This window comes from Zootermopsis nevadensis, unplaced genomic scaffold, assembly GCF_977971745.1.
Source record: "Zootermopsis nevadensis isolate Lab colony 2312 unplaced genomic scaffold, Znev_1.0 Znev_ptg000009l, whole genome shotgun sequence".
Taxonomy (NCBI): domain Eukaryota; kingdom Metazoa; phylum Arthropoda; class Insecta; order Blattodea; family Termopsidae; genus Zootermopsis; species Zootermopsis nevadensis.
In genome coordinates this window covers 1,616,234-1,640,220 of record NW_028259141.1, presented here as the reverse complement: position 1 = coordinate 1,640,220, position 23,987 = coordinate 1,616,234, and the positions used below count along the sequence as shown (strand labels likewise).

Sequence of the window (23,987 nt, the reverse complement as noted above, 5' to 3'; positions counted from 1 at the left end):
ACGCTGGCCTTGTAATCCTGGGGTTTCGGGTTCGAATGTATAACTTGTGTTGGGCAAGGCCGTGGTCTAGGCAACACGGAGTTTTCCTCCGTGGCATCCCAACAATTACTCCATTCACACACAGAAGAAGGCAATGGCAAACCACTTCTGGATCATCTGCCAAGAACGTATATGAACAGGTCCCAGTCCGAGAAAAGGATGGAAGGATCCTGTTCATATGGACCTGTCGTCAGACAGAACACTAAATAAAATAAAAATATTGGATTTAATCCAGTTGTTCAAGCTAACAAATGTATTCATGTAGATTTAGAAACAGTCAATTTCTCTATGTGAAATAATAATATTAGCATCATCTGCAAAAATTATGGGCTTAGACTAAATGTTAATGGTTGTCAGTAAACCATTGATATGTACGAGGAAAAGCAGAGGACCATGTATTGAACCTTGAGGCACTCAATGTTTTGCAATGCCCAAATGTCATTTGAATCAGGTGATTCATTTCTACTTCATGAACATTCATGAATGTTGACAGGCTGAAGTAACCAGTTTAAGTGTCTCTAAGTCTACTACTGCTGTTTCTCCTGTTCTACCTTGTGTTGTTGTTTCAGTAAGCTCTTATGGCCTTGTACACAGTTTCCAGTCCTTGCTCGAGGTTCTACTGTACAAAGAACGCAACGCAAAGTTTTTGTATGGTTTTCTGACCATGAATTCAGGCCAGTGTTTACAATAGACTCACTCTGAGAAACAACTTTTGAAAATTGTGCTGGCTGTTATGCAGACTTTCAGTAATTATTATGTATTAATTATTTGTAAGAATATATAAGTCTTATTCTTAGCATTAGTCCTGCTTTGGTGGAGTCTGCTTTTTTCCTCTCTTTTTGGAGGTTGCGTAATCTATTTAGACACTTGGTGGGACTCCTTAGACGAGTGATCAGTCTGTCGCAAGGCCTCTACCTACACAGGACAGCACAACACGGAAAGACGCGGACAGACACCCAGACGACTTGATTGGGATTCGAACCCATTTTCCCAGTGACCAAGCGGCACAAGGCCCACGCCTCAGACCGCGCGGCCACCGTGACCGGTGTAACAAAATATATTAATTGAAAATGCTAATTACTGTTGTTAACATTAGGGTTTCATTTAGAGGATGAAAGAGAATTTCCTCTGCAGATAGAACAGATGTTACTAAAATATAAATTGAGTAGAGAAGCGTAATTTCCTTTTGTTACTACCTTGGCAACAGTGAAGGACTGACGTGTTTTTGAAATATGCAGCACCAGTTCAGGGTCATTTGTGATACACTTCTTCCCATTGTGGATTAGGTGAATCACCTGTGCTGGCCTTTGCACAGAGCCAGCTCAGTAGTGGGGCTGACACCACCTCATTCCTCCTGAGCTCACAGGATGTTTATTTGGGTCATCTTCCTTGGACATCCTGCCTTCACCGTGGCTGTCACAATTTCGTCCACTCATTGTCGGTTACCCTCAGCTTCCCCTCACCTCTTACCAGCTGGCAAGCTGGTCATTGACGAGACTTTTCTAACATGTCCGTCTGGTACGAAACACATTTCAGTTAGCATAATGAGTTTCATTGATATATGAAATTCAGTACTTCCCTCCTAACTGAATCAAGTTTGTAAGATTTGAGGTTTTCACAGCGGTGAGTATGAAGATTTCTGTCTTCTGGGTTGTTGAGCTGTGTAGTCTGGTCGATGTTTACCATCGTTTCAGAGGTCATACTGCCTCTGTCATCAGGGCGATGAGTATGAAGATTTCTGTCTTCTGGGTTGTTGAGCTGTGTAGTCTGGTCGATGTTTACCATCGTTTCAGAGGTCATACTGCCTCTGTCATCAGGGTGATGAATATGAATCAAGTTTATAAATAGCTGATGTACAGTCCCATTGTACACCCATTTTTCTCTAATTTCTGTTGGACAGAGGGTATCTGTGCATTTGTTGATCATTTTAATCAAAATCCACAGTTATGATCTCCAATAATTTTGTCTACATGTGGAGTTAATTATGACATAAAAATGTAGGATGAAGTCTCCCTTCTTCCTAATAGAATTAAAAAATGTTGTCAGTCTCAGAGCATTATATATTACCTCCTACTTGGGCCATATATATTTAGAATTTTATGTATATCTGGCAGTTTATCTCTCTTTAACTTTTGAGTGGCATTCTTAACCTCAAAAGGGCTAGACTCTTACTAATGGCTTGTGCGTTTCTTGGTTGTACGTGTATCTTTCTGCCTATAATTTTTAATTCCATGTATATTTAATAGTAGGCAAAGTAATTCTTCAGCCTGTTCCAAATACTGCAGGAATCTGCAAGCAGTTTGCCATTCTGTTAATATGCTCTGAATCCTGCAATGACTATAATTTGGCATTCTTCCTTCTATACATTTTAATATTTATTCTTAGAACCGTGGTTTACACTGCTTTAACAACTAATGACCTGGTTCATGTTCCTGGCTTACTTACCAGTAGCCTCTCAAGTTTTGCAATCACCAAGTGGTCGGTATCACAGTCAGCCCGTCCAAAAGATCAGGCACTAAGTATACTTGGCATCTTTTATATGTCAAGATGTGTTGTCATCGTGGGAATTTAAATCTGGAGAAGTCCAAGTGTACAAGTATTTATGAATTCATAAGTATGAGAATGTTGCACTCTTAACAGCTAGATTTTTTTTGTGACAAAGTTGGCTATAAACCCCATTATCATTACTAGTTTTGCATAAATTCTTATTCTCAATTGTTGGTTTGAAAATATCTTTTTCTTTTCCCCACCTTTGCATTGAAATCTCCTAACAGGATTTTCATGAGATAATTAAGAGAACTGATTGAATATTTGCTGTATTTCCACATAGAAGCTGCCCATTGTATCATCACATTTATCGTTGGTTCGTGAATGCATGTTCAGAACAAGAATATAAGTGGCCTTTTTGTACTCTAGTTAGTTTCTTTTCTTCCCAACATTATGGGAAAAGTGTTAGTAATGATACCCATTAACACTGCTTAGCGGAAGTCGATGGTTAACGTACAGGGGGGGGGGGGACAGCCCAAATGGCAAGGACAGTCATTTCCGAGCGACACAGCACAGCCAATCTTCCGACATGAGCGACAGATATCCCAAGTTCTTGGTACAAAACGACGTCCTTCAAAAAATGCTGATCGAGTCAATATATTGGGATGCAAATTTATTAAATATCCTTTGGCTCATCTGATTCTAGAGGCTGCACATTCTTCAGCATGACAGCAAAATTTAAGAATCGATCTCCAACACGGGTATCCGAGTGCCCAATATAACACCCCAATTTCGTGGACTCTGCCCAGCTACACCCACTCTAGCCAGCGTCCATGTTCAAGATGATCTTGTGTACAATTTAAAGTAAGCAGATAATCCCTCCCATAACACACGGACAGAGCTGCTCGCCTCAAAGCCCCACTTTTCCTCCAAAACCGGTCGAGAGTAGTGGTTAAACGGTGGAACTAATTGTTAGGCAGATTCACTCGCAAAGCAATGCAACTCTGAACGTGACTCACGAGGATTCATCAAATCACGGAACGACTTCAATGTTTTTATCCTTGAATATGAATACCTGTTTTGGCGCTGTCTGTCCGTTGTATGAGGAATAAATTAACACAGAGGGAAAGAGACACCGATATCAGTCCTTGTTACTGGTAATGAAGCTAAGAAGGTGATTTCTAGAACATGGCCTTGACAACAAGAATGGAAAACCACAGATAAGTTACGAGGATAAAATCAACTCGTGTGACCAGCACTGGTGACGGAACGCATAACACTTCTCAAGGTCACGGTAACAGTCTCGGCGCCAGACCACGAGACGAAGTGTTGACTGTGTGTTTTCTGGCGTGTCTAATTACCAAATTACTTTCACCTTCGCTGTGTCCCTCCATTTACATGCATAAGTATATGCGCGCTGGTGTAGGTGTATGTATGTACGTAAATGTACAGATGAGCTGAGAATTATGCAACAAATCATAATGGTGTATTAACATAGTTGGGATTTTTGTTAATGCATTTCCCATTGTCTGACATTAAGAAGTTAATGAGATTCGATATCATTCCTTAGGGCATTGTTACACTGATGTGATCTGAGGTCATCATTGCTCCTTAAGTCATTCTTGCACCAATGCTATCCAAGGTCATTCTTCAGCAATGTGTTGCAACAATGACCTCCTTTTCCATCTCTGTACAATAGTGCGTTTGTCACGCTAGAGCAGTATGAGACTAGACTATATTTTTAGAAACCGTGCATGGCTTCGTCCTGCTCGTACAAGGTTTTCTGAAAATATTATTTTTATAATCTTCCCTGTCACGTTTCCTTGTAACATATATGATAAAAAAAATTTGGGGGGGCAATACTTGTAACAATTCTGTTTTTCGACGGAAATTGTTCACTGTTATAGCACCAACAACAACAACAACTGCTTCTATTATTGTAAATAATCTCAGCTTCAAAGTTCCAAATATAAATTTATTATTCTGCTTTAACTCATCACTAAATTACAATGAGTTTCAGATTTTAATGATATGATTATTTGATTTTTTTTAAAAATTTGTATATTAAATTTTTTTATACTTTTTCAATTCGAAGTTTCGAGGCGCACTTGGAAAGAACTACTACTGTCCTGTTACATGAAGGACACTTAAAAAGTGAACCAGGTTTAGTCACCTCAATAATAAAAATAAAATCATTTAATGACAATTTTGTTTCAAACAAGAATGCGTTCTTAATTGAAATCATGGCTCTGCACTAATAACATGACAGACACATGAATTTCCGGTTGTAGACGTCAGTGCTGATTGACAACTCATGCAGAGAGGATCGCCATTTCCTTGTAAATGGACAAGCAATATAAATGCTAGAAACCGAGAGCCGTCATCTGTTTATGATTCGACAAAACACGAGCTCGCGAAAAATACAGTCGCACTCATTCTTCGTATACGTTAAGATTCCGATTTCAAATCTCGCTCGCGATTTTATTCAGTTCCTCTTGTCATATCCCGGAAGAGTACCTTAAACTAGGACACGGCATCTTCCCTCAACACTCTTTACATTAATCGCTAATCTTGCTATTATTCTGCATCGTACTACATTAAATTAACCAGTGCTGCCAGTACGCGTATTCTGCCGTAGTCCACCACCACGCGTATGTTTCGTGTTTTGTTTCCATATGATAGTTTTATCCTGGTGACTTGTTCAAGTTTGAATCGTGATGTCATTTCAGAGGTTAGAGTACAATAGCTCAGTGTTTGTAAAATTGTTTGAAGTGATCTTCAGTGAGTGATTCAGCATGCTTAGCCATCGCTTCTATATGTGCACTCTGACTGCTGTTTTAGTTTTCTGAACGGAGTCTTTATTTATTTATTTATATTTTTTTCGTGTAACTTTCTTTTTTACATCCTCAAGAAACTGTTAACTTCTGTAAAGGTCTAAAATTTCTGACCATGCCTTTAACCATTTCTTAATGCCATGCTAATTGGTACTGCAACTATCGATATTACATAAGTTACCAACCTAAACTAAAAAAAAAACTCACATCTGCGCAGTCAGTTGTTTGTACATGGCGTACATTGGTAATCCTTCGGCATATGTTGCGTAGATCAGAAATGACCTACAATGTTTCTGTTCTTTCCATATCCATTATCATACAAAATGCTAAGGCTGTTTTCACACAACAGAGTCACGTTAGTAACAGCGTTAAGGATATAGATTTCTATAGTTCAGCTCATTACATCGGGTTGACCTCCAATGGCCTATTACGAGGTGCGATCGGAAGGTTTCCAGACTGCGCGTATAAAAACCCATACACTTATCTCAGGTATTAAATTCATCCATCACCCTCGAAGTAGTTCCCCTGGGAGTGAACACAACGATCCCAGCGCCGCTGCCAAGCCTGGAAGCATCCCTGGAAATCTTTCTTTGTCAGCCTGTCAAGCACCATCTGCGATTCTGCCTGAATCTCTTCTATCGTCTCAAATCTCCTTCCCTTTAGCTGAATTTTCATCTTTGGGAAGAGGAAGAAGTCACACGGAGCTTAGAAAGGAAGTTGGGGTCGGTTCTTGCAAGATATTTGAGCTCCTGACAAACGAGAAGCCGATTCTGCTTCTGGTCCTCAGACAGGATGCGTCGCATGTGGAGTTCTTCCTTTAGAATCAGCTGACAGGTCCCATAGCCTATCCCAACAATGTCGCACAAGTCGTTGATGGTACGACGTCGATCTTCGTAACATTTTCGGGCGTTGTGCTCGAAGATGGTCGTCCAGAACGCTCGTCATCATCGACAGAGGTTCGGCCATTTTTAAAACGTGAATGCCACACAAAAGTTTGCGGACTCCCCAAATGCTTGCTTTAGCATTTCATAGGTTTCCGTAGCCGTTTTGGCGAGTCTTTGGCAAAATTTGATGCACACGCCATTCCGAAATCGCAGGAGGGTCGGTGTAATGCACTACCAAAACGCCCGTAACTAAGAAACAAATGCTAATTCGATGATGCCGGCTGGCACACTGATTCACTATGAATGTAGGCCGCACCCCCTAGCGGCAGAAGCTCGTACTACATCCGGTTCGCCCTCTATTGACACAGTCTTGAAACTTTCCGATCGCACCTCGTACATTCATACATATCGACTCCAAACACGCATTTATCTTTCTGTAACTGTTAATGACAGATTCATCACCCTGATGATGGAGGCAGTAAGGACCTTTGAAAAGTCGGTAAACGTCTACCAGACGTACATTCCAGAAGGTAGCTGTCCTCGTACTCCCACTTCGTATTCTGGAGGTCCTGGGTTTCGGTCCGGAAATTGGTTATCCTGATTGAGGTGTTTCGTTTCGGTTTTCCACCACGGAAACGCTAGTAGTAGCTTTAATTATACGCTGATTAACATATCATTCGATTGTCTACGATTCTTATCTGTGGAAATCTTTTGACAAATTGGACGGAAGAAAATCAAATACCGAGATTCCTGGAAGCATACGTAACACGATGACACACGGCATCAATTTCGTGGGAAGGTTGTTTACGTCATTGTCGGTGTCTCGAGGAGCTAAGCTCTACTTCACACTTACGTGTCAAATGCCCGGCTACGAAGGCGCTGCGATCTCATTTCCAATGCCCTTGAGAATAACTTGTTATTAGCTGTTTCATTTCTTGTTACTCGTTCAGGTTATGAGTCTAGTGTTGGAATTCAGTGAAAATTACCTCTGTACTTTGTTATTGTTAAAGAACTCTTTCAAACCCTGAATATTCATTTGAATCCACGTATCACCCCCTCGAGAGAGAGTGAAAGAGAGAGATAAGACGGATAGGAGAAGAGTAGAATTTGCAAAGAGGAAATTGTTGGAGGGGAGAAGTGAGAGACACTTCGATTTAAGGGGGGAAGAAAGAGCATCTTGTAGTTAGTAGGTCCCCAGGCAATGCCCGCTCGTCCTTCTGGTAAGGATAAAGTGTAGTAAAATTTTCAGAAAATACGAAATTTTAAATTGTGAATTAGAAAATGCTGAGGTTATTAATTTAGAAGTTTAGGACATAACTTAGATTTTTCTACTGGGGGGGGGTAAATTTTGATAAATTTAAATCGGGAGGACTGGATGAGAAGCTTTGCAGTGGCAATTTGGAACTTGGGAATCATCTCAGCATTTGCTTGAAGACAGAGGAAAACCAAGGAAAACCTGTGTCTTGATGGCACGAAGACACAGAAAATTAACATCTATATTTTTATATCCGTGTCTTTGTCAGGAAATAATCCGTCCTCAAACTCAACTACGTATTTGGGCCTGAAAAAGTTAAGTTCGATTTTAATTAAACTCCATACGAAAGTTTGCTTAGTATTTAAGGATTCTATGTCGTTACCATGCAGTGAGGAAAAGGAAGAATTATGCATCCCGCAATAAACAAAACTGTATTTGGGAGTAAGCGAGCGTGATCGGGGTCCTGACATTATCTAGGAAGCACTGAGGTAAACTGCGAAAGAGGTTAGACTAGCCGGTTTCAGCGAACTGCTAGTTCGTTCGGTCTCCAGTAAGCCGGATATAATAATTTTAAAATTACAAAATAATTCGCTACAGTAAACTTCATACCTGGATGGATATCCGGAACCTTGATTACGACAGAAATATATAATTAATTTGAGAAAACCTACAATCACAATTACTAAAACGACGGTCCTAGATTGAACTTGCAGGTAGAAGTTAACTTTCAAATGTTTCCTTCTCTAGGTACAGTTTCGTGGCAACTTGTAATTTTTTTGAATTTGGAAACCCACAACCATTTAGCTTTAACCGTCGGCATTAATCTACACACCGACATAATAACGCCAGAAGATATCTCATGTGTAACATGAAAACAGTTGCAGTTTCGAGGGACTTCTCGTAGGAACACGACAGTTCTGCTCATTAGGCCAAGACTACTCCTCCTCGGTCAATAATTCTCAATCCCCACCTTTCCTCGCCTAAACAGCTTAAGCTTGAATCAGAGGAGCTGATCTGCACTCAGATTTAAGCATTTGCCGTTCACGTGTTCTCTCAGTCTTTGAGAATCCGCTGCAGTAGGAGATTCGGTGTTCTACGTGCGATATTGAAGTTCCAATATGGAACTGCAGGTGGCACTGTGCGTTGCTGCTGTACTCGCAGCAATACAATGGACAGACAGCGTCCAGGTTGACCGTGTTGTTTGTTACTATGATAGTCGCTCGAGATATAGAGAAGGTAAGGAACATCAAATATACTTCAAAGCAAAGCTTTGAGCAATATACAAGGAGAAGCCATTGTGTTGTCAGTTCACAAACTCATGTTTAAGTGAACAACAATAAATTCGAGAAGTGCTTGTTCAGCTTTTGAATGTTCATGGAGTTGGCAATACTGTACATGCTGTTATACATACATCTGAGCAATTATTGCCTGAACCTAGCTCTTTTCAGACAGATTCCTATTGAAATGTTGAAAGGGAATAACTTGTCAGGTATGCATCAAAATCCGCTAGAATTTATCCAAGTAGGAGAGAGTGCATTATGTTCTGGGATCCAAAAACGTATTAATTCCATTTATAGCAATATTGAAAAGGTGCGCCTTATTCCGAAATACACACATTCCTTTTTTGAAAATTCTAAATTAGTAATTAAAGATGGCTTCTGTTATCTTACATAACTTTCGTTTCCAAATCCACAAATTATATGGTCTCAATATCTTCAGTAACGTAAGTCATTAGCGATTCGTCGGCAGGCGAGTTAACTCTGTGGTACCATAATGGATTCCTACGCGTGGGGTAATGGGCTTGAATCCAATTCAAAAGATTATAATAACCCAGAAGACAGCAGTCTTCAGACTCGCCGCTGTGAAAACCTCAAATCCTATTGAAGTCACATCTATCTTCCTTGCAGCCGCCACATTGTTATTTTTCATTATATAGGTCGCGCGAGAAGTGCTGGCGCATGCGCAAAGGTCGTATGAGATGGACTCGTCCGAAGCACGCGCTAAAGGGGTGTCAGCCTCAGTTGGTTTGTAGCCTTAGCTGTGTTTAGTTCGGTGCGTCACCGCAGCTGAGGCTGTGCGACCCCCTCTACTACTGAACTCCCCTCCCTCGGCTTACACATCGCGCGTTTAGGTGCCACCGCTACTCGCGCGACCTGTACAAAGAATTAATTTTCCAAAAATTCGGCCATGTTGGTATTCTCTATTGTCAGAAATTGTAAAAGTGCAAGTTTAGGGTATTTTCCAATGGCATAACGTCTATATAAGTTTTAATCTAAATCCGCCTAGTGGTTTTAGAGTTCAATCATGCGGGGACACAGACATAACTAGCATCATATTCGTCCATTTCATATACATCGTGAAAGAACGCGCACGATAATTTGGTAGATGAATGGGAGAAATCTATTATTGTTGACGGAAGAATACAGATTAAGGACATATATGAACAGAATTAGTTAGAGAACATTTAAACCCAAGTGGGATGATTTAACAAGAGATAAGAGAAAAATGCTTGAGGGGTACCACAATTTGTACTCTTCAAGGCCAAGGCAGTAAGTGGGCATGGAGAAATGTGTGCAGAATTGTGGTTGGAAACCCTGAACGAAAAAGACCACTCGAAAGGCGTAAGCATAGTTTAAGTAAAGTAAAGCGTCCCGCTACATGCCGTATGCAGGCACTGGGACGTATAGCTCCTACTCTTTCTTGACCTTGGCACCAGATGGGGTGAGTGGTCAGCATCAAGCCCCAGCCGTAAAGCACGGAAGATAATATTAAACTGGATCTTAGGGATGTAGGGTTGGCGAATGTATATATACAATAATAAACACATGCATTTATACATACACACACGCATACGTACATACACGCGCGCATACAGACTCGCACAGCACTGAACATTCAGAATTTCTCGATCGTTCAAACAACCATGGAATGCGTGTACCAAGGACTTACTTCAGTTGTCTGTGAGATTACATCATCATTTCAGTCTAAAGGAACAAAGAATTAAAATATTGAAGAAGTTAGATTACGTAATCGACAATGCAGTTGTATTTTTTTGTTTTTATTTACGAAGACAGAAGAAGGCAAGGAGTCTGAGCAGATATGAAGTAAATAAATAAAATTGTCTCCCATCTAATTTGGTTACAATCGGTGGAATTTTCAAACACTGATTCTTACACTTCGTGGTTTTCTGTGAATCAGTTGTCCCTATCTATAAAACAGGTGACAAAATTGAGTACAGTAACTTCCAAGGTATCTCTCTGTAGTCAACGTCGTACAAAATTTTATTGAATATTCTTCTGGCACTGTTAACGTCATTTAAGAATGAAACTATTGCGGACTATCCATGTGGATTCCGCCGCATTAGGTCAAATGTTGATCAGATCTTTCGCATTAGACAAATATCAGAGAAAAATTGGAAGTATAATGGGTCAGTACACTTCAGGAAGGCATGCAACTTAGAAGAGAGGTAATGTATGGCATTTTGATTGAAACTGGAATACTAAAGAAACTTTTTAGGTTAATTAAGATGTGTATCTATGGGGTATCAAGTAGAGTCTGTGTAGGTAACTTTCTGTCAGATCCTTTCCCAGTGCACAATAACCTCAAACAGGGGGATGCTTTATCACCAATATTTTGTAATTTTTCTCTAGTACATGTCATCAGGAAGGGCTTGAATCAAATGGTGCACCAGGTACTTTCCTATGCTGATGATGTCAGTTTGCTGGGTACCATAACCAAGAATGCAGAAACTCTCGTACAGGGTAGCAGGGAAATAGGCCTAGAAGTAAATGTAGACGAAACTAAATACATGGGCGTAATACGGGATCAACATCAGCAACAACAGCGGAACATAATTATAAGTAGCATCATTTGAAAATGTTTAAAAATTTAAGTATGCATCTCATTTGCTATCCAAAACAATAAAGATCAGGATTTATAAAACAATAATTTTTCCGTTTGTCTTGTATGGTTGTGAAATATGGTATCTCGCTTGGAAGGAAGAACATAGATTACACGTGTTTGAAAACAAGGTACTCAGGAGGATATTTGGATCTAGGAAGGATGAAATAGGTGGGTAATTTAGAATATTGCACAATGAGGTGCTGCATGAATTGTACGGGGTCACCTAGCATAGTGAGGATAGTGAAATTTAAGAGGCTCTGTTGGGCTGAACATGCAGCACGCATGGGGGAAGCAAGGGGTGAATTCAGGATTTTGATAGGAAATTATTCTGGAAGACATCCACTGGTTATACCGAGAAGGAGATGGGAGGATAACATCAAGATGGATCTTAGGGAGGTGGGCTGTGAGGATGGCAAATGGACGGAGTTGGCTCAGGATCATGGCTGGTGGCGAGCTATCGTGTCGTCAATCTTGGACGTGCGGGTTGTGCTACCAGGGAGTTAGTTAATCTGTTAGTTCCAATCAGTGCAACAAGTTTCATATATTATTAATTATATCAAATTTGTTGTATTTACTCTGTTTAATAAATAAATGAGATACAATGGTACAGATTAAATTTTAAAAAATGCTAAGTCCTGATTTAACAGAGAGGGCCTAAGGTCTAGAATTCAAACTCAAGATGCTGATTGGATCTTTATTCAGATATGAGCAGAAACATTTCAGTTGGGGACTATTTACTGAAAGGTACAACTTAAGCCTTTTGTTGGAGTAATTAGCCTGACAGATGAATGTTCATAAGCATTCTTTGAGTCAACTTTACACCCTCAGGTATGCTGTAAACAGATTTACATCTCAGTGATGGAAAAATGTTAATATTTTAACCAAATTTCCAAAGTAGATCTGCCTACAAGACTGCCTTCTCGAACATGCAGCTGCACAGGGAAATAATCCCATATGCACATCCATTTTAAGAAACTTGCAAAGACAAAAATTATAATTAACTTACTATGTGGGACACTTGCATTTTGATAAAATGAGTAGCCTGGGTTTTGAAACAAGACAACCTAAAGAAGATGCTGAGATAACCTGCTGCAGTCTTTGGAAATTGTTTAACAACTAAAAAAATAAAATTTACCGTCATGAAACTGGACCTTGAAAAACCATGAAATACCTTAGAGTAGCCAATTCCATAGCCAATATTTGAACTAGGTACCTTCAGATACAAGTCAAATGCACTGACGGCAACAATGGTAGTAATATCGTCTTCAGAATTGATCCAGAGCAGCGGAGGATAGGACTGAATGGAAGAGGAGAATTGAGGAGGTCATGGACCGGAGAGCCATATAAGAAGAAGTACATGGACTTATATGATAAAAATGATTAGTGCTTGTAATTGGCCATGAATTGATGAGCTGACATTACTGATCGTGACGTCACTGATGGTGATGTTAATGTGTCTACAGGTATAGGGAAAGCGGAGGCCCCAGGGGACATCGAACCCGCCCTCTCCACCTGCACACACCTGGTGTATGGGTTTGCTGTTATTGATGGTGGAAACAACAAGTTGGTCCCTCTGGATGAGTACCAGGAGCTCGACTCTGGGAAGGGTTACTACAGGGCCGTGACATCACTCAAGAAGCGTTACCCGGGCCTGAACATTCTCCTCTCTGTGGGGGGGTTGGCTGACCCTGACAAGCAAAAGTACCTCACTCTGGTACGTAACTCTGTATTCTATATAACTTGAATACAAGTACGTAAGCTGTTGTACTCAGCGCAGTAGTTTTTGGCCAGTGGAGAAGCTGTGTACCTGAGGTGGCAAGGTCAGTGTATTTCTTTTGTTTGGGCTTTCAGTCCGACAAGCTCCTCGTCTTTCCTGGATTCAGACGAAACGTTCTACCATCGTACAAGTGACTTGCTCCTAGCCTTCTCCTTGAATATTCCACTGGCCAAAAACTACTGTGATCATTATATAAATGTAAAACAGCTATAATTGTGCATCAGTTATTGTCCTAACATCCATTAATTTAATATGAAATATTCACATAGTTGCCAAAACTTTTTTACGTCAGTAACAAGAAGCTCGGGGGAAAAACTTCTAATGTCTGAAGTTTCTTAAATTATTGTAAAACTAAATTAACGATAGCATAACTTAGGGAAAGATGTATCTTTTGCAAAGTATGCACTAGTAGAAGCCTACATTTCTAGGAATGAAAAATGTTGTCCAAAATTATAAATGGTTCATACTCTGTTCATATTTGTAATATTCAACTAACAAAAGTAATGTTATATACAAGCCTAGCCACGGTGGTCTAGCGGTTAGAACGCTGGCCTTGTGATCCTGGGGTCTCGGGTTCGATTCCCGGCGGTGCCCGAATTTATAACTTGTGTTGGGCAATGCCGTGGTCTAGGCAACACGGAGTTTTCCTCCGTGGCATCCCAACAATTACTCCATTCACACACAGAAGAAGGCAATGGCAAACCGTTTCTGGATCATCTGCCAAGAACGTATATGAACAGGTCCCAGTCCGAGAAAAGGATGGAAGGATCCTGTTCATATGGACCTGTCGTCAGACAGAACACTACAAATAAAAAAAAAAATAAATCTTCTCCTCCATAACTGTCAAGGTTTATGCCTCCAGAGTCTGTTCTGAGTCTTAAAACTGATCAGGCCATCTTTTCCCAGTCCTCAAAATATTTTTCTGTCTCTGAGGTTAGTTTCTTTAATAATGCTTTCTTTCTTTTCTCCTCCTTTACTCCACATTTTTTTCATTGCACTTTACATTTCTAAATATATTTGCTATATTCATTACAGCTCAATTATCTCTAATTAATTGGCTGCAGAGATGATCCTATGATGTATATTCAGTGAATGGTCTGAAGTATTTCATTTGTTGAGCTTACTAATTTCTTTTATCCTCTCATTTTATAGAATCTAAAGTTCTTATTCTGTACATAAAAGTAGGTTTTGCCATTACTTCATGAATATTCCTTGATATATTTCTACCAAAATGTATTCTAATTATGACATTCGTCTTATTGAAGTTACTCGTCCGAAATTATCATCTCTATATGTAGAAAATATATTTCCAACATATTTAATATGATATGTTTAATTTACAAAAAATCTGAGTGCTGAATTTATAACTTGGAAGGGAAATGAAAAACATTTACACAATTGTAATGGAACTCTTGGATTTTGGTTTCTTGGAATCAAAGACAGAGATAGTAGGATATTTGCAGTTATCGGAAGAAAACTGTTGTAGAGCGCAGACTAGTTTGAACTGCCTTAGAATAGCATCCGACGATGTTGTTTTGAGTTAGAGATGTAGACATTTCAAGTTGTCCATATTGATAAATTCAGTTAATACTATTTATGAATTCCAGTTGGAAAGTGAAGACAGCCGTAAAGCCTTTGTTAGTTCAGCAAGGATTCTTCTGCGCCAGTATGCCTTTGATGGTCTGGACCTAGCTTGGGAATTTCCTGCGATTCCCATTCAAAAGGAGCGCAGCACTCTGAGTGAGTACCACTATTAGGTATCTGATAGCTCAGAACAGGATATTGATCACCACCTATTGTCCGCAAGGCACGAGAGTAGACGTGGCAGCCGTTGGTTGCGTGGCAGGGGGAAAGTGGGTTCTGCGCATGCACATACCTTTGAACATTGTGCTATCAGTCAGTACATTAGTTCACGACGTGCGGCCTGTATAAGCTGCGTGTGTTTTTTAGTCCGCTAGTAGCATAGAATTCTACCCCGCCTCCCTCAAAGATGTCAGGTCTACTCTTGGACAATACTTAATAATTAAAATGTCTTTGTAATGTCATATATCTTCATGATAGTTTTAACCTACAATGATCATATAACTGAAGATATCCGTCTTCTGGGTTATTGCGCTGTGTAGTCTGGTCGATGTTAACCAACGTTTCAGAGGTCATACCGCCTCCGTCATCAGGGCGATGACCTCTGAAACGTTGGTTAACATCGACCAGACTACACAGCGCAATAACCCAGAAGACGGATATCTTCATACTCACCGCTGTGAGAACCTCAAGTCTTACGATCATATAACTGTTTCAGGTACAATGATTATTCGTGCACAAATGTTATGCTGATTATTATATTAATTACAATTTTCGCTGTAACATGTGGGTGCAAACACATAGAAAATTATTTTCATCAGAGAAGATTAAATTTATTTGTAATTTAATTAAGGGTAGTTAGTTGTTCTGATTATATAGCATGAAATGATAGTATGATACATGAATAACAAATTACAAAGGATATGGAAGGATGTATTTGTGGCCTTAGGGAGATACGAATCAACAGAGCTAGCTCAGTATAGAGTCCGGTGGCACGCTTTTGTGAAAACGGTGAACCTTAGGGTTCCATAGAGAAAGCGGGGTATTCTTTGACAAGCCGAGTATGCAATCAACTCCTCAAAGAATATCCTGCACTGTAGAGTGAGTGAGATTGGCATTTGCCTGGAGGGACTAAGCAAACCATGAAAAACATCAGTAGATCTCTGGTCTGAAACTTGAACCCGTGATCTCCCAAATATAACCTATCAGCTGTGACATACAGTGCAAGCCTGAATTTTGAATGCGTGGACAATCAAGAGAACAAACTTTATTTTCAGTGCCGATTGCATCAAAATATGCGCCCGCAAAGACTGGAAAGTTGTTTAGAATTCTTCAAATGCAAGTTATTTGGGAATTAACATTAGTCTTTCATGAGATAACTAAACTACTTTTTGAGGCTTAGGGGATAAAGTGTACATAATATATATATATATCATCTCGTAATTCTTTGTAGCCAACTATGGTCCTGATTGTGTGACATCATCACACCCCTAACACCGAAACAGCCAAATATTTCAGGTCTCACTGACAGATGAAATATACATGTATGGTATATCAGAGTAAATTATAAATATGAGATAGATTGTTCTTTGCAACCAGCAGAGAATGACATGCTTTCAGCAGTATTTCAAGTCTGAAGATGGCTGTCTTCTGGGTTGTTGAATCATCGCCCTGATGGTGGAGACAGCAAGGATCGATGAAACGTCGGTAAACGTCTACCAGACTACACAGTGCAACAACCCAGAAGACAGGAATCATCGTAAACTCTTTCCAAATGTACATATCGGTCATTATGAAACTTTGTTTGGATATCTAATACATATGATTCATTTTGGTGAAATATTTACTCATTTGTAACCTGAAAATCGTATGCCATTCAGTAACAAGCTGTCTTCTGTTTGGTGCTGCTACCCAAAAGGAAGATCCATATTAATATGCCCTACTTTATATGCACGTTAAGCAGTAACGCTTTAATGAGTTGGCTACAAATAACAGAACATATAAAAGGAAAGATGTTGAAACCATAATGGATTGTTGGTGCTTATAACTAGGTTTTCTTAATGACATACAGGATCTATCTGGCACAGCATCAGGAAGACAGTTGGTCTTGCGCATAGCCACAAAGACGAGAAGGCGGAGGAGCACCGAGACGGGTTCACAGCTCTCATTAAGGATCTGAAGAACTCGTTGAGACCAGATGGTCTCTTGCTTACGACAACCGTCCTGCCTAATGTGGATGCCTCGGTAAGTATCCTGTGGCAGCAGCTGTTACCTGCATTGGTAAAATGTAGTTTTCTCTCTGTTTCACTACACCATTAAGGTTCACATCAACAGCAGCCACATTCGAGTGAACTCTCAAATCTTCTGTCACTATTAGAATCAAAATACATTTTGCCATGGAGATCATTCAGGCTAGCACGGCAGTTTAAATAGCCGAGCGTTCTAGGGCGCTAAGTACAGCAATGGCTAAAAGTGGTTGGTGTGTGAAGCTCACTACCCATGACAGGTTAATTCTAAGGTTAAGACTGATCGGAGCTATAAATATATATGTCAGTAACATGGTACTTATCAGAAGGAGAATTTTGTGTTTATTAATGTTGGTGCCAAACATAAACACTCAACTACACACTACTAAGAATACTGTCGCACAATGGCCGTGTACCACGAGAGATGAATATGGCATACAGTATTTTGGAAATGGGATATTTAAAAGAACAATTGTGCTGAAGAAAGTTGATCAAATTAGGAATGGAGAATATATACAGAGATCCACTGATTAAATTGAAACCTAGTATTATCAGTGAGATCAAATCTAAGAGATAAAAATGAGCAGTCAAACAGATTTGAAGGATATAATCTGAATTAAATGGATAAGAAATGTTTTTAATGTTGGGTTTTTGTAGCGAGAAAGAGTTTTGTGTTCCATTTGTTGTCTATACATATGACAGCTGCAACAACGGGTTTTAAAAAACACCATAAAACTATTTTCAAAATTAAGTTACCACTGTCCTCCACTCACCCATATTTTAGTTCAGAGGTTAAGAACTGGCGGACCATAGGAATATTTGGAGGTACAAAATGTAACATGACATTTTTCTTTCCTGTAGATTTACTACGATCTGAAGGATATTGTACCTAACCTGGATTATATCAGTGTTTTGGCATTTAACTATACAACTCCAGAAAGGAAGCCTGATGAGGCAGACTATCCTGCGGCCCTGTACCAGGCTGGAGACAGGGATACCAACCTCACTGTAGACGGCACAATCCGTTGGTGGCTCGAGAAGGGAGTGCCAGGTAAGGATATTACGCAAATGAGATTGAGAGTGGGGAGAGGCGAAACACATTTCAATGATTTCAAAGGACGTACCTGAAAACTATCATAAAATGTTTTCATACCCATACTGTATCTCTTGCCTCACAAATTATTTTGACTCTCTTTATTGCAGCGAATAAGATCATCCTCGGAATTGGAGCTTTTGGCGTGACCTGGAAACTGACATCAGAAAGCAAGATCTCTGGTGTGCCCCCAATTGGGGCTGATGGTCCAGGTGAAGCAGGACCTCAGACCAAGACCCCTGGTCTGTTGTCATATCCAGAGGTGTGCAGTCTACTTCCTAACAGCAATGTGAAATCGCCATCAGCCCCCCATCAGCTGCGTCTTGTCACCGACCCTTCTCACAAACTTGGATCATATGCTTACCGCCTGCCTGATTCCAGCTCTGATACTGGCCTGTGGGTGGCCTATGAAGACCCTGACACTGCTGGTTACAAAGGTGCATATGTTAAAAACAAGGGCTTGGGGGGCATTGCCATATGGGATATCTCACTTGACGACTTCAGAGGCATTTGTACTGGAGAAAGGTTCTCCATTCTTAAAGCAGCGAAGAATCACTTGTAAGGACCAAGCCCTTGTATATTTGAGATATGCTCGATAGAAATCCAATAAATAGCCCTTACCCGATGTCTTTTATGTGAGTTCATCCACATTAATATATTAAACTGATGTCTTACATTGCTGCTTTGTGGGATGAAACTTACTTTATTTAAAGAAATTGTTCCAGCTACCAAGAAAATTAATTGTATTTTTAGATTACCAAGGTAAAAATTGTCTTTATTCTCAGAGGGAAGACATGCATCAAATTTGTGAGCAAAATATCAAGATATTATTACTAAGGCAAGTGACATGTAATTAATCACCACTGTCCTGTAAGAGATTAAACAAATTGAAAGCTAAAATCCTTCTCATCAGCATGTGGTTGTATTTCCCAGACATCCGATTTTGTGGGGTCCAAAAGAAATTATAGATGCAAGATGTAATGGGATTCTCTCATTTGCTCTCCTGAATTTTCATGACAAGAATTGTATATCCCTTTCCATAAAGTCCCTGCACACTTCAATACATTTGACAGTAACAAGAGACTGCTCCACGTGCTGATTATATTTCGATTATCGCTGGGACTTCATATTCCTCAATTTATGATTGTAGATGATTTACACGTCTCACATATGTTAACAACTTGTTCATGGAAAGATGATATCAGATTTGGAAAAATACTGAAAGACGGCTCTGATTTTTTTTGTGAATTAGTTTGTGTCTTAGGATCAGGCTTTGAGTTTAGATCGGCACGGATGGCTGTCATGCATTTACTTTGTAAACAGACTGAATTGTGTATAAGGAAAAAGAGTATCTCAAAAATTGTGTATTGCATGATGTAAAAGGTGTTTAAAAATAAATAAATATATATGTATGTCGAGATAAAACATCTTCAGAGTTTCTTTTACAGACTTCAAGAAAGCTTATGTCTCATGAGAGAAGCATTGAACTGTACAACATTTACACTGATTTTTGTGTTTCGGAAAGAAGTGCTGCTTCTTGACATAACTAGCTGTTTTTTAAGGCCTCGCATTGTGTGACCAGTTGTATCTGTTTGTGGTGCAAAGTTAGATGAGCACCAGTTTAAATGTTTATCTTGTAGTTATAATATTGTGCCTAAGCTGTCACCCAATTTTACAAAGCAAAGTATGGTTATGTCGAGCAATTAGTCTCCTCAGTGAGATACATGATATGGGATAGGAGCATCAAATCGGGTTACGAAAAGGAAACATTGGCAAGGTATTGATATTGTAAATCATATAAAGAACGCATTTATACTCACTATCACCATTCTTTGAAGGCATGTGTCTGCGAGATACAGATATAAATAAGAGTATTTGTATGTTTTTGTGACGATGTCTGCGTCACTTTCGAGACTCTCGTATCAATTTTGCAAGTTTATTGATAATTGAATTGCAGTACCATTATTTCACATAAATTTCGATTAATTTTTAATTTGGCAGACCTGGAGCTGCAACTAAAACGTTCCAATGTTGGTATTGACTGTGGTACCAGTATATTCTCTTTGGTCTAAACCTTAATTGTGTAAGTTGATTGGTTATTGTTTTCACGTGTTTCGGGATTCGCGATCTAATTTAAATTCAAATCAATGTTCACTTACATCGATTAGCAGTTTTCGACTTCTGAGGTCAAACTTAGAGATTGGGACTGGGTTGTGGCGTTTTATTCCGCCATCCAAATTAACTTTCAAATGATGTGAATAGCGCTGTCTGTTCGTACAGCTGATGACGGCATACTATATAACATTCTCGAGCTGTCATGGCGGTGGACGTTGGTGTTATTTGTTTGTGGTGAAGAAAAATCTCATTGTAGGCACATCTCTTCTAAATTTTAAAGTTAACTGATTGAACGGTAAGTGTAACTTTGAGTTATTGTTCCTTAAAACAAACGATAACATTTGAAAGTGCTTATTTGTATGTATAATCTTCTGAATTTGCAGTTACTCGTGTGGTTGGAGCGTCCATAGTTTACGTATCTTAACTGAATGCAAGTTCTTAGTTGTGTGTATTTTGTTGTAATATTTTGTATTTATACATTAACTTACTTAAAAATACCAAACAGAATACCGTGAATAAATATATCCAAGCGTCGTCTTGATCTTCACAAAAAGTTTCCGTGCCATGTACATTTTGTTAAAGAATGTAGGACGGAAGCAGTTACATCCCAGTTGCAGCTGAGATGTGTGGTCAGGACTGAATTCAACCTCGGACTTGTTGATTAAAACATATGGGCTTCATCCTCATTAATTAGACACTTGGTCCAGGCAGTACTGATCACTTGCATTAACATAATTTTATATAGTTTATTGAAATGTCTGCAACCCACTCCGTTCTCATCATCATAAACTTTAAAGTTTCTCTAAATCTTTTCCATCATTTTACAGCGTAGGTTTGTCCTCGCACCTGAGTTTTGGGACTACAGTGTTTCATCTTCCTTCGAATATAAATGTTTATTTGTCAGAAGTTCCATTTTTTAAACTTGGTGTGCATACTTCAGCTATTCTTAATTTTAATATTTGAATTAAATGTTAAATTTGTTTCTGTTGCTGGTATTTCTGTATTTATCTTTTAATGTACATTCAGTCGCATTTCTAGGTAATTTGATTATTGCAGTTTCTGCTGTATGTTGTTATTTGTTTTTGAACATACTTCTGAGCTGAACTTTAAAGTAAGGATGGTCATAATTTTAGTATAAACTTATGTGTGTCTTGTCTTTTTATTTAATACTCATCTTATCATCCCACATATTTAATTAAAGTTCTTTAATTTTGTCTCTAAAGCTTTATTCTCACAAGTAACAATATTATGTCACCAACAAATCAATTTACTTTATTTTTTAGTCTTCCAAATTTTGATCTTGTGAGCTCAGTCAGTATAGTGACTGGGTACAGGCTGGAGGACTGGGGTTCAATCCTCAATGGGGGGGCAGAGGAATTTTCTTCTAGCCTGTGCGTCCAGATCGGCCCTGCCTCCTATCCAATGGGTACCAGGATCCTTTCCTGAGGGTAAAGTGCTGCCAGGCCGTAATGCTAACCACTCAGCCCCATCTAGTGCTTAGGTCAAGAATGAGTAGGAGTTATACCTCCACTTCCCCCAATCTCCTACATGGCGTATATATAGTGGAACAGCTTTTAAATGTTAATCTTGCAAGTTTGTTTGTTTGCTTGTTTATTTGTGTGTGTGTGTCTCTCTCTGCCTCTCTTCCATTTTATGTACCAACACTTAAATTACAGATGCTAGTATGTATTTTATATCAGACAATTTTCTTCAATATTTGTGTACCACTGAAATGAATACCACACTTTGAGGATTACAGTTCTAAATAATTTAATAGATTCATGTGGCTCTCTTACAATATCTGGGAACCAGCATTTAATCGAAACTGTTTTTTCTTTCTTTTACATATTGCATTCCTGTAGTGCTTCTGTTACAAAGAATGTTAATTGTACTGAAGTCCAGTCTGCTCAGATTAAGAATGTTTGTATGTGTGTGGATAATGATGAACACCCTCAAGGACTGAGGTTATGGATATCTATGGATGTGTTTGCATATGACTGTGGTCCTTAACGGACAATTACGTGTGACTCTCACGTTGAAACAGCAATGTTTACGAGACACCCTTAAAATTAGAACAAGAGATTTGAGGTTTTCATGGTATCAGAAATGCTGAATTTGGTCTTCTAGGTTGTGAGATTTTGTACTGTTATATGTAGTTAGCAATTTTTAAGAGAAACATCATTTTCTTCTTCTGGATAGAGATGTAATGTCGGTAACCACCTACAAGAACATAGTTATGACATTGACATGGGAGTTTCACAGGCCTAGTGTAAATGAAGATGGTTGTCTAGAAAGTAAACTGAGAAAGGCAAAAACCCTTCCCCATGTAAAATGTGTTGTGTAAAGCTGCTAACCAGTCACCTCCACCCAGTGCTGATGATAAGCATACACGATGTCCCAAAAAGATGTATATGTTACTGGCAGTGTATAGAATGACTAAAGTCTTTGGATGGTTACTTCTCCGAAACCTGCTCATTGGGTTTTCCTAATTCCAGGGATTTCAGTTTCATTTGTGTTACAGCTTCTCTGATTTTCACTGTCTCCCAAAGTGTTCAGACATTCCAACATCCAATTCGTGATTTCGTTTTCATTGCAAACATTTTTTTCTGTGTTGTCCATCCCACTGTTATTTGTTGTGGTTTCTCTAATAAGATAATCTCGGATGTATAGGTTATTAGCCTTTATCACCTATAGCTCATTGGAGCGAGTGCCCCCTTACATCACCTGGGCTTGATGGTTTCCTGTAGGAGTATATTCCCTTGGCTGTAGTAGGTGCCTCTCCTACCCGCAAGGCAGTGCCCCCAACTCGGAGGACTTTGGTATCAATTTCATCTGGAACCTACCTCTTGAACTGTCCAGCAAGAGAGGCCCTACCAATTACTAAGCTACCACCGGCATAGCTATTGTTGTAATCAGTGCATGCAAGCCCCACCATTGCATCAAGGTACCATTGGGGAGGATGTGGAAGGAATAGTTGTAACAAATTAGAAAGAATTTGCCTATACCTGACTACCAGAAACAATTTGAAATACAATATGCATTCAAGATTTCTGTCTTATGGGCTGTTGCGCCGTGTAGTATGGTAGATGTTTACCAACGTTTCAGAGGTCATACTGCCAAAGTCATCGGGGCGATCACCCTGATGACGGAGGCTGGATGACCTCTGAAACGTTGGTGTTAAATTACCATACTACATCATGTAACAAACCATAAGACAGACATGTTCATACCCATTGCTGTGAAAACCTCAAATCAAACAAAAATATGCCTAGCTCAACAACCATAGTGTACATAAGTAACATGAATTTTGACTTATGATGTTGCTCATAAACAGGTAAATCGTATGGAGTTTGTGTACTTTTTCATATATTGAAGATGTCCTTAGCTGTGTTAAAGGGGAACATTCCAGAAAGAAGAATAAAGTACTGGTCCCTTCGCAAATCAGGTGACTTGGTTTTCTTTCAGGCAAGCACTGGAAGTAGCCTGAACGCGGAAAAGGCCGTAAAAGTTGGGAAGAAAAGAATACGATCTGTGACAGCAGGCTCCCTTGCTACCAGATTTTATGCACAGATACTCAAGAAGACTGAAGGACCTTCACCACTGCCCACTGAACGAGCCAGCTCCAGGAGCAGACGCAACAGAAGAACCTGTCATGACAAATGAGGACCTGTGGCCCTTAGATGTGCAGTTTCTTGCCCAAGAGAAGGAAATCTTTGCAGTCGAATCAACTTTACTTAAAAAGCTGGTGAGCATCGCAAAGTTAGTGCCCACTT

The 23,987-nt window shown here is 39.4% G+C and overlaps 2 protein-coding genes across 2 annotated transcripts in view; both read left to right on the top strand.

Moving 5' to 3' along the window:
• Positions 1-8,523: 8,523 nt before the first annotated feature.
• On the top strand, positions 8,524-19,526 carry LOC110839619 (chitinase-like protein EN03). Its single transcript, XM_022084000.2, has 6 exons — positions 8,524-8,735; positions 12,866-13,116; positions 14,787-14,919; positions 16,832-17,004; positions 17,868-18,057; positions 18,210-19,526. The coding sequence occupies exons 1-6, from the start codon at positions 8,618-8,620 to the stop codon at positions 18,659-18,661; spliced, it is 1,317 nt and encodes a 438-aa protein (XP_021939692.1). The 5' UTR covers positions 8,524-8,617; the 3' UTR covers positions 18,662-19,526.
• An 853-nt stretch (positions 19,527-20,379) lies between these two features.
• Positions 20,380-23,987, top strand: part of LOC110840124 (uncharacterized) — a 184,138-nt gene continuing 180,530 nt past the window's right edge. The window contains exons 1-2 of the mRNA XM_087345414.1: positions 20,380-20,509; positions 23,680-23,959. The gene's annotated coding sequence lies outside the window, so the exon portion shown is untranslated. The remainder of the gene's footprint in view (positions 20,510-23,679; positions 23,960-23,987) is intronic.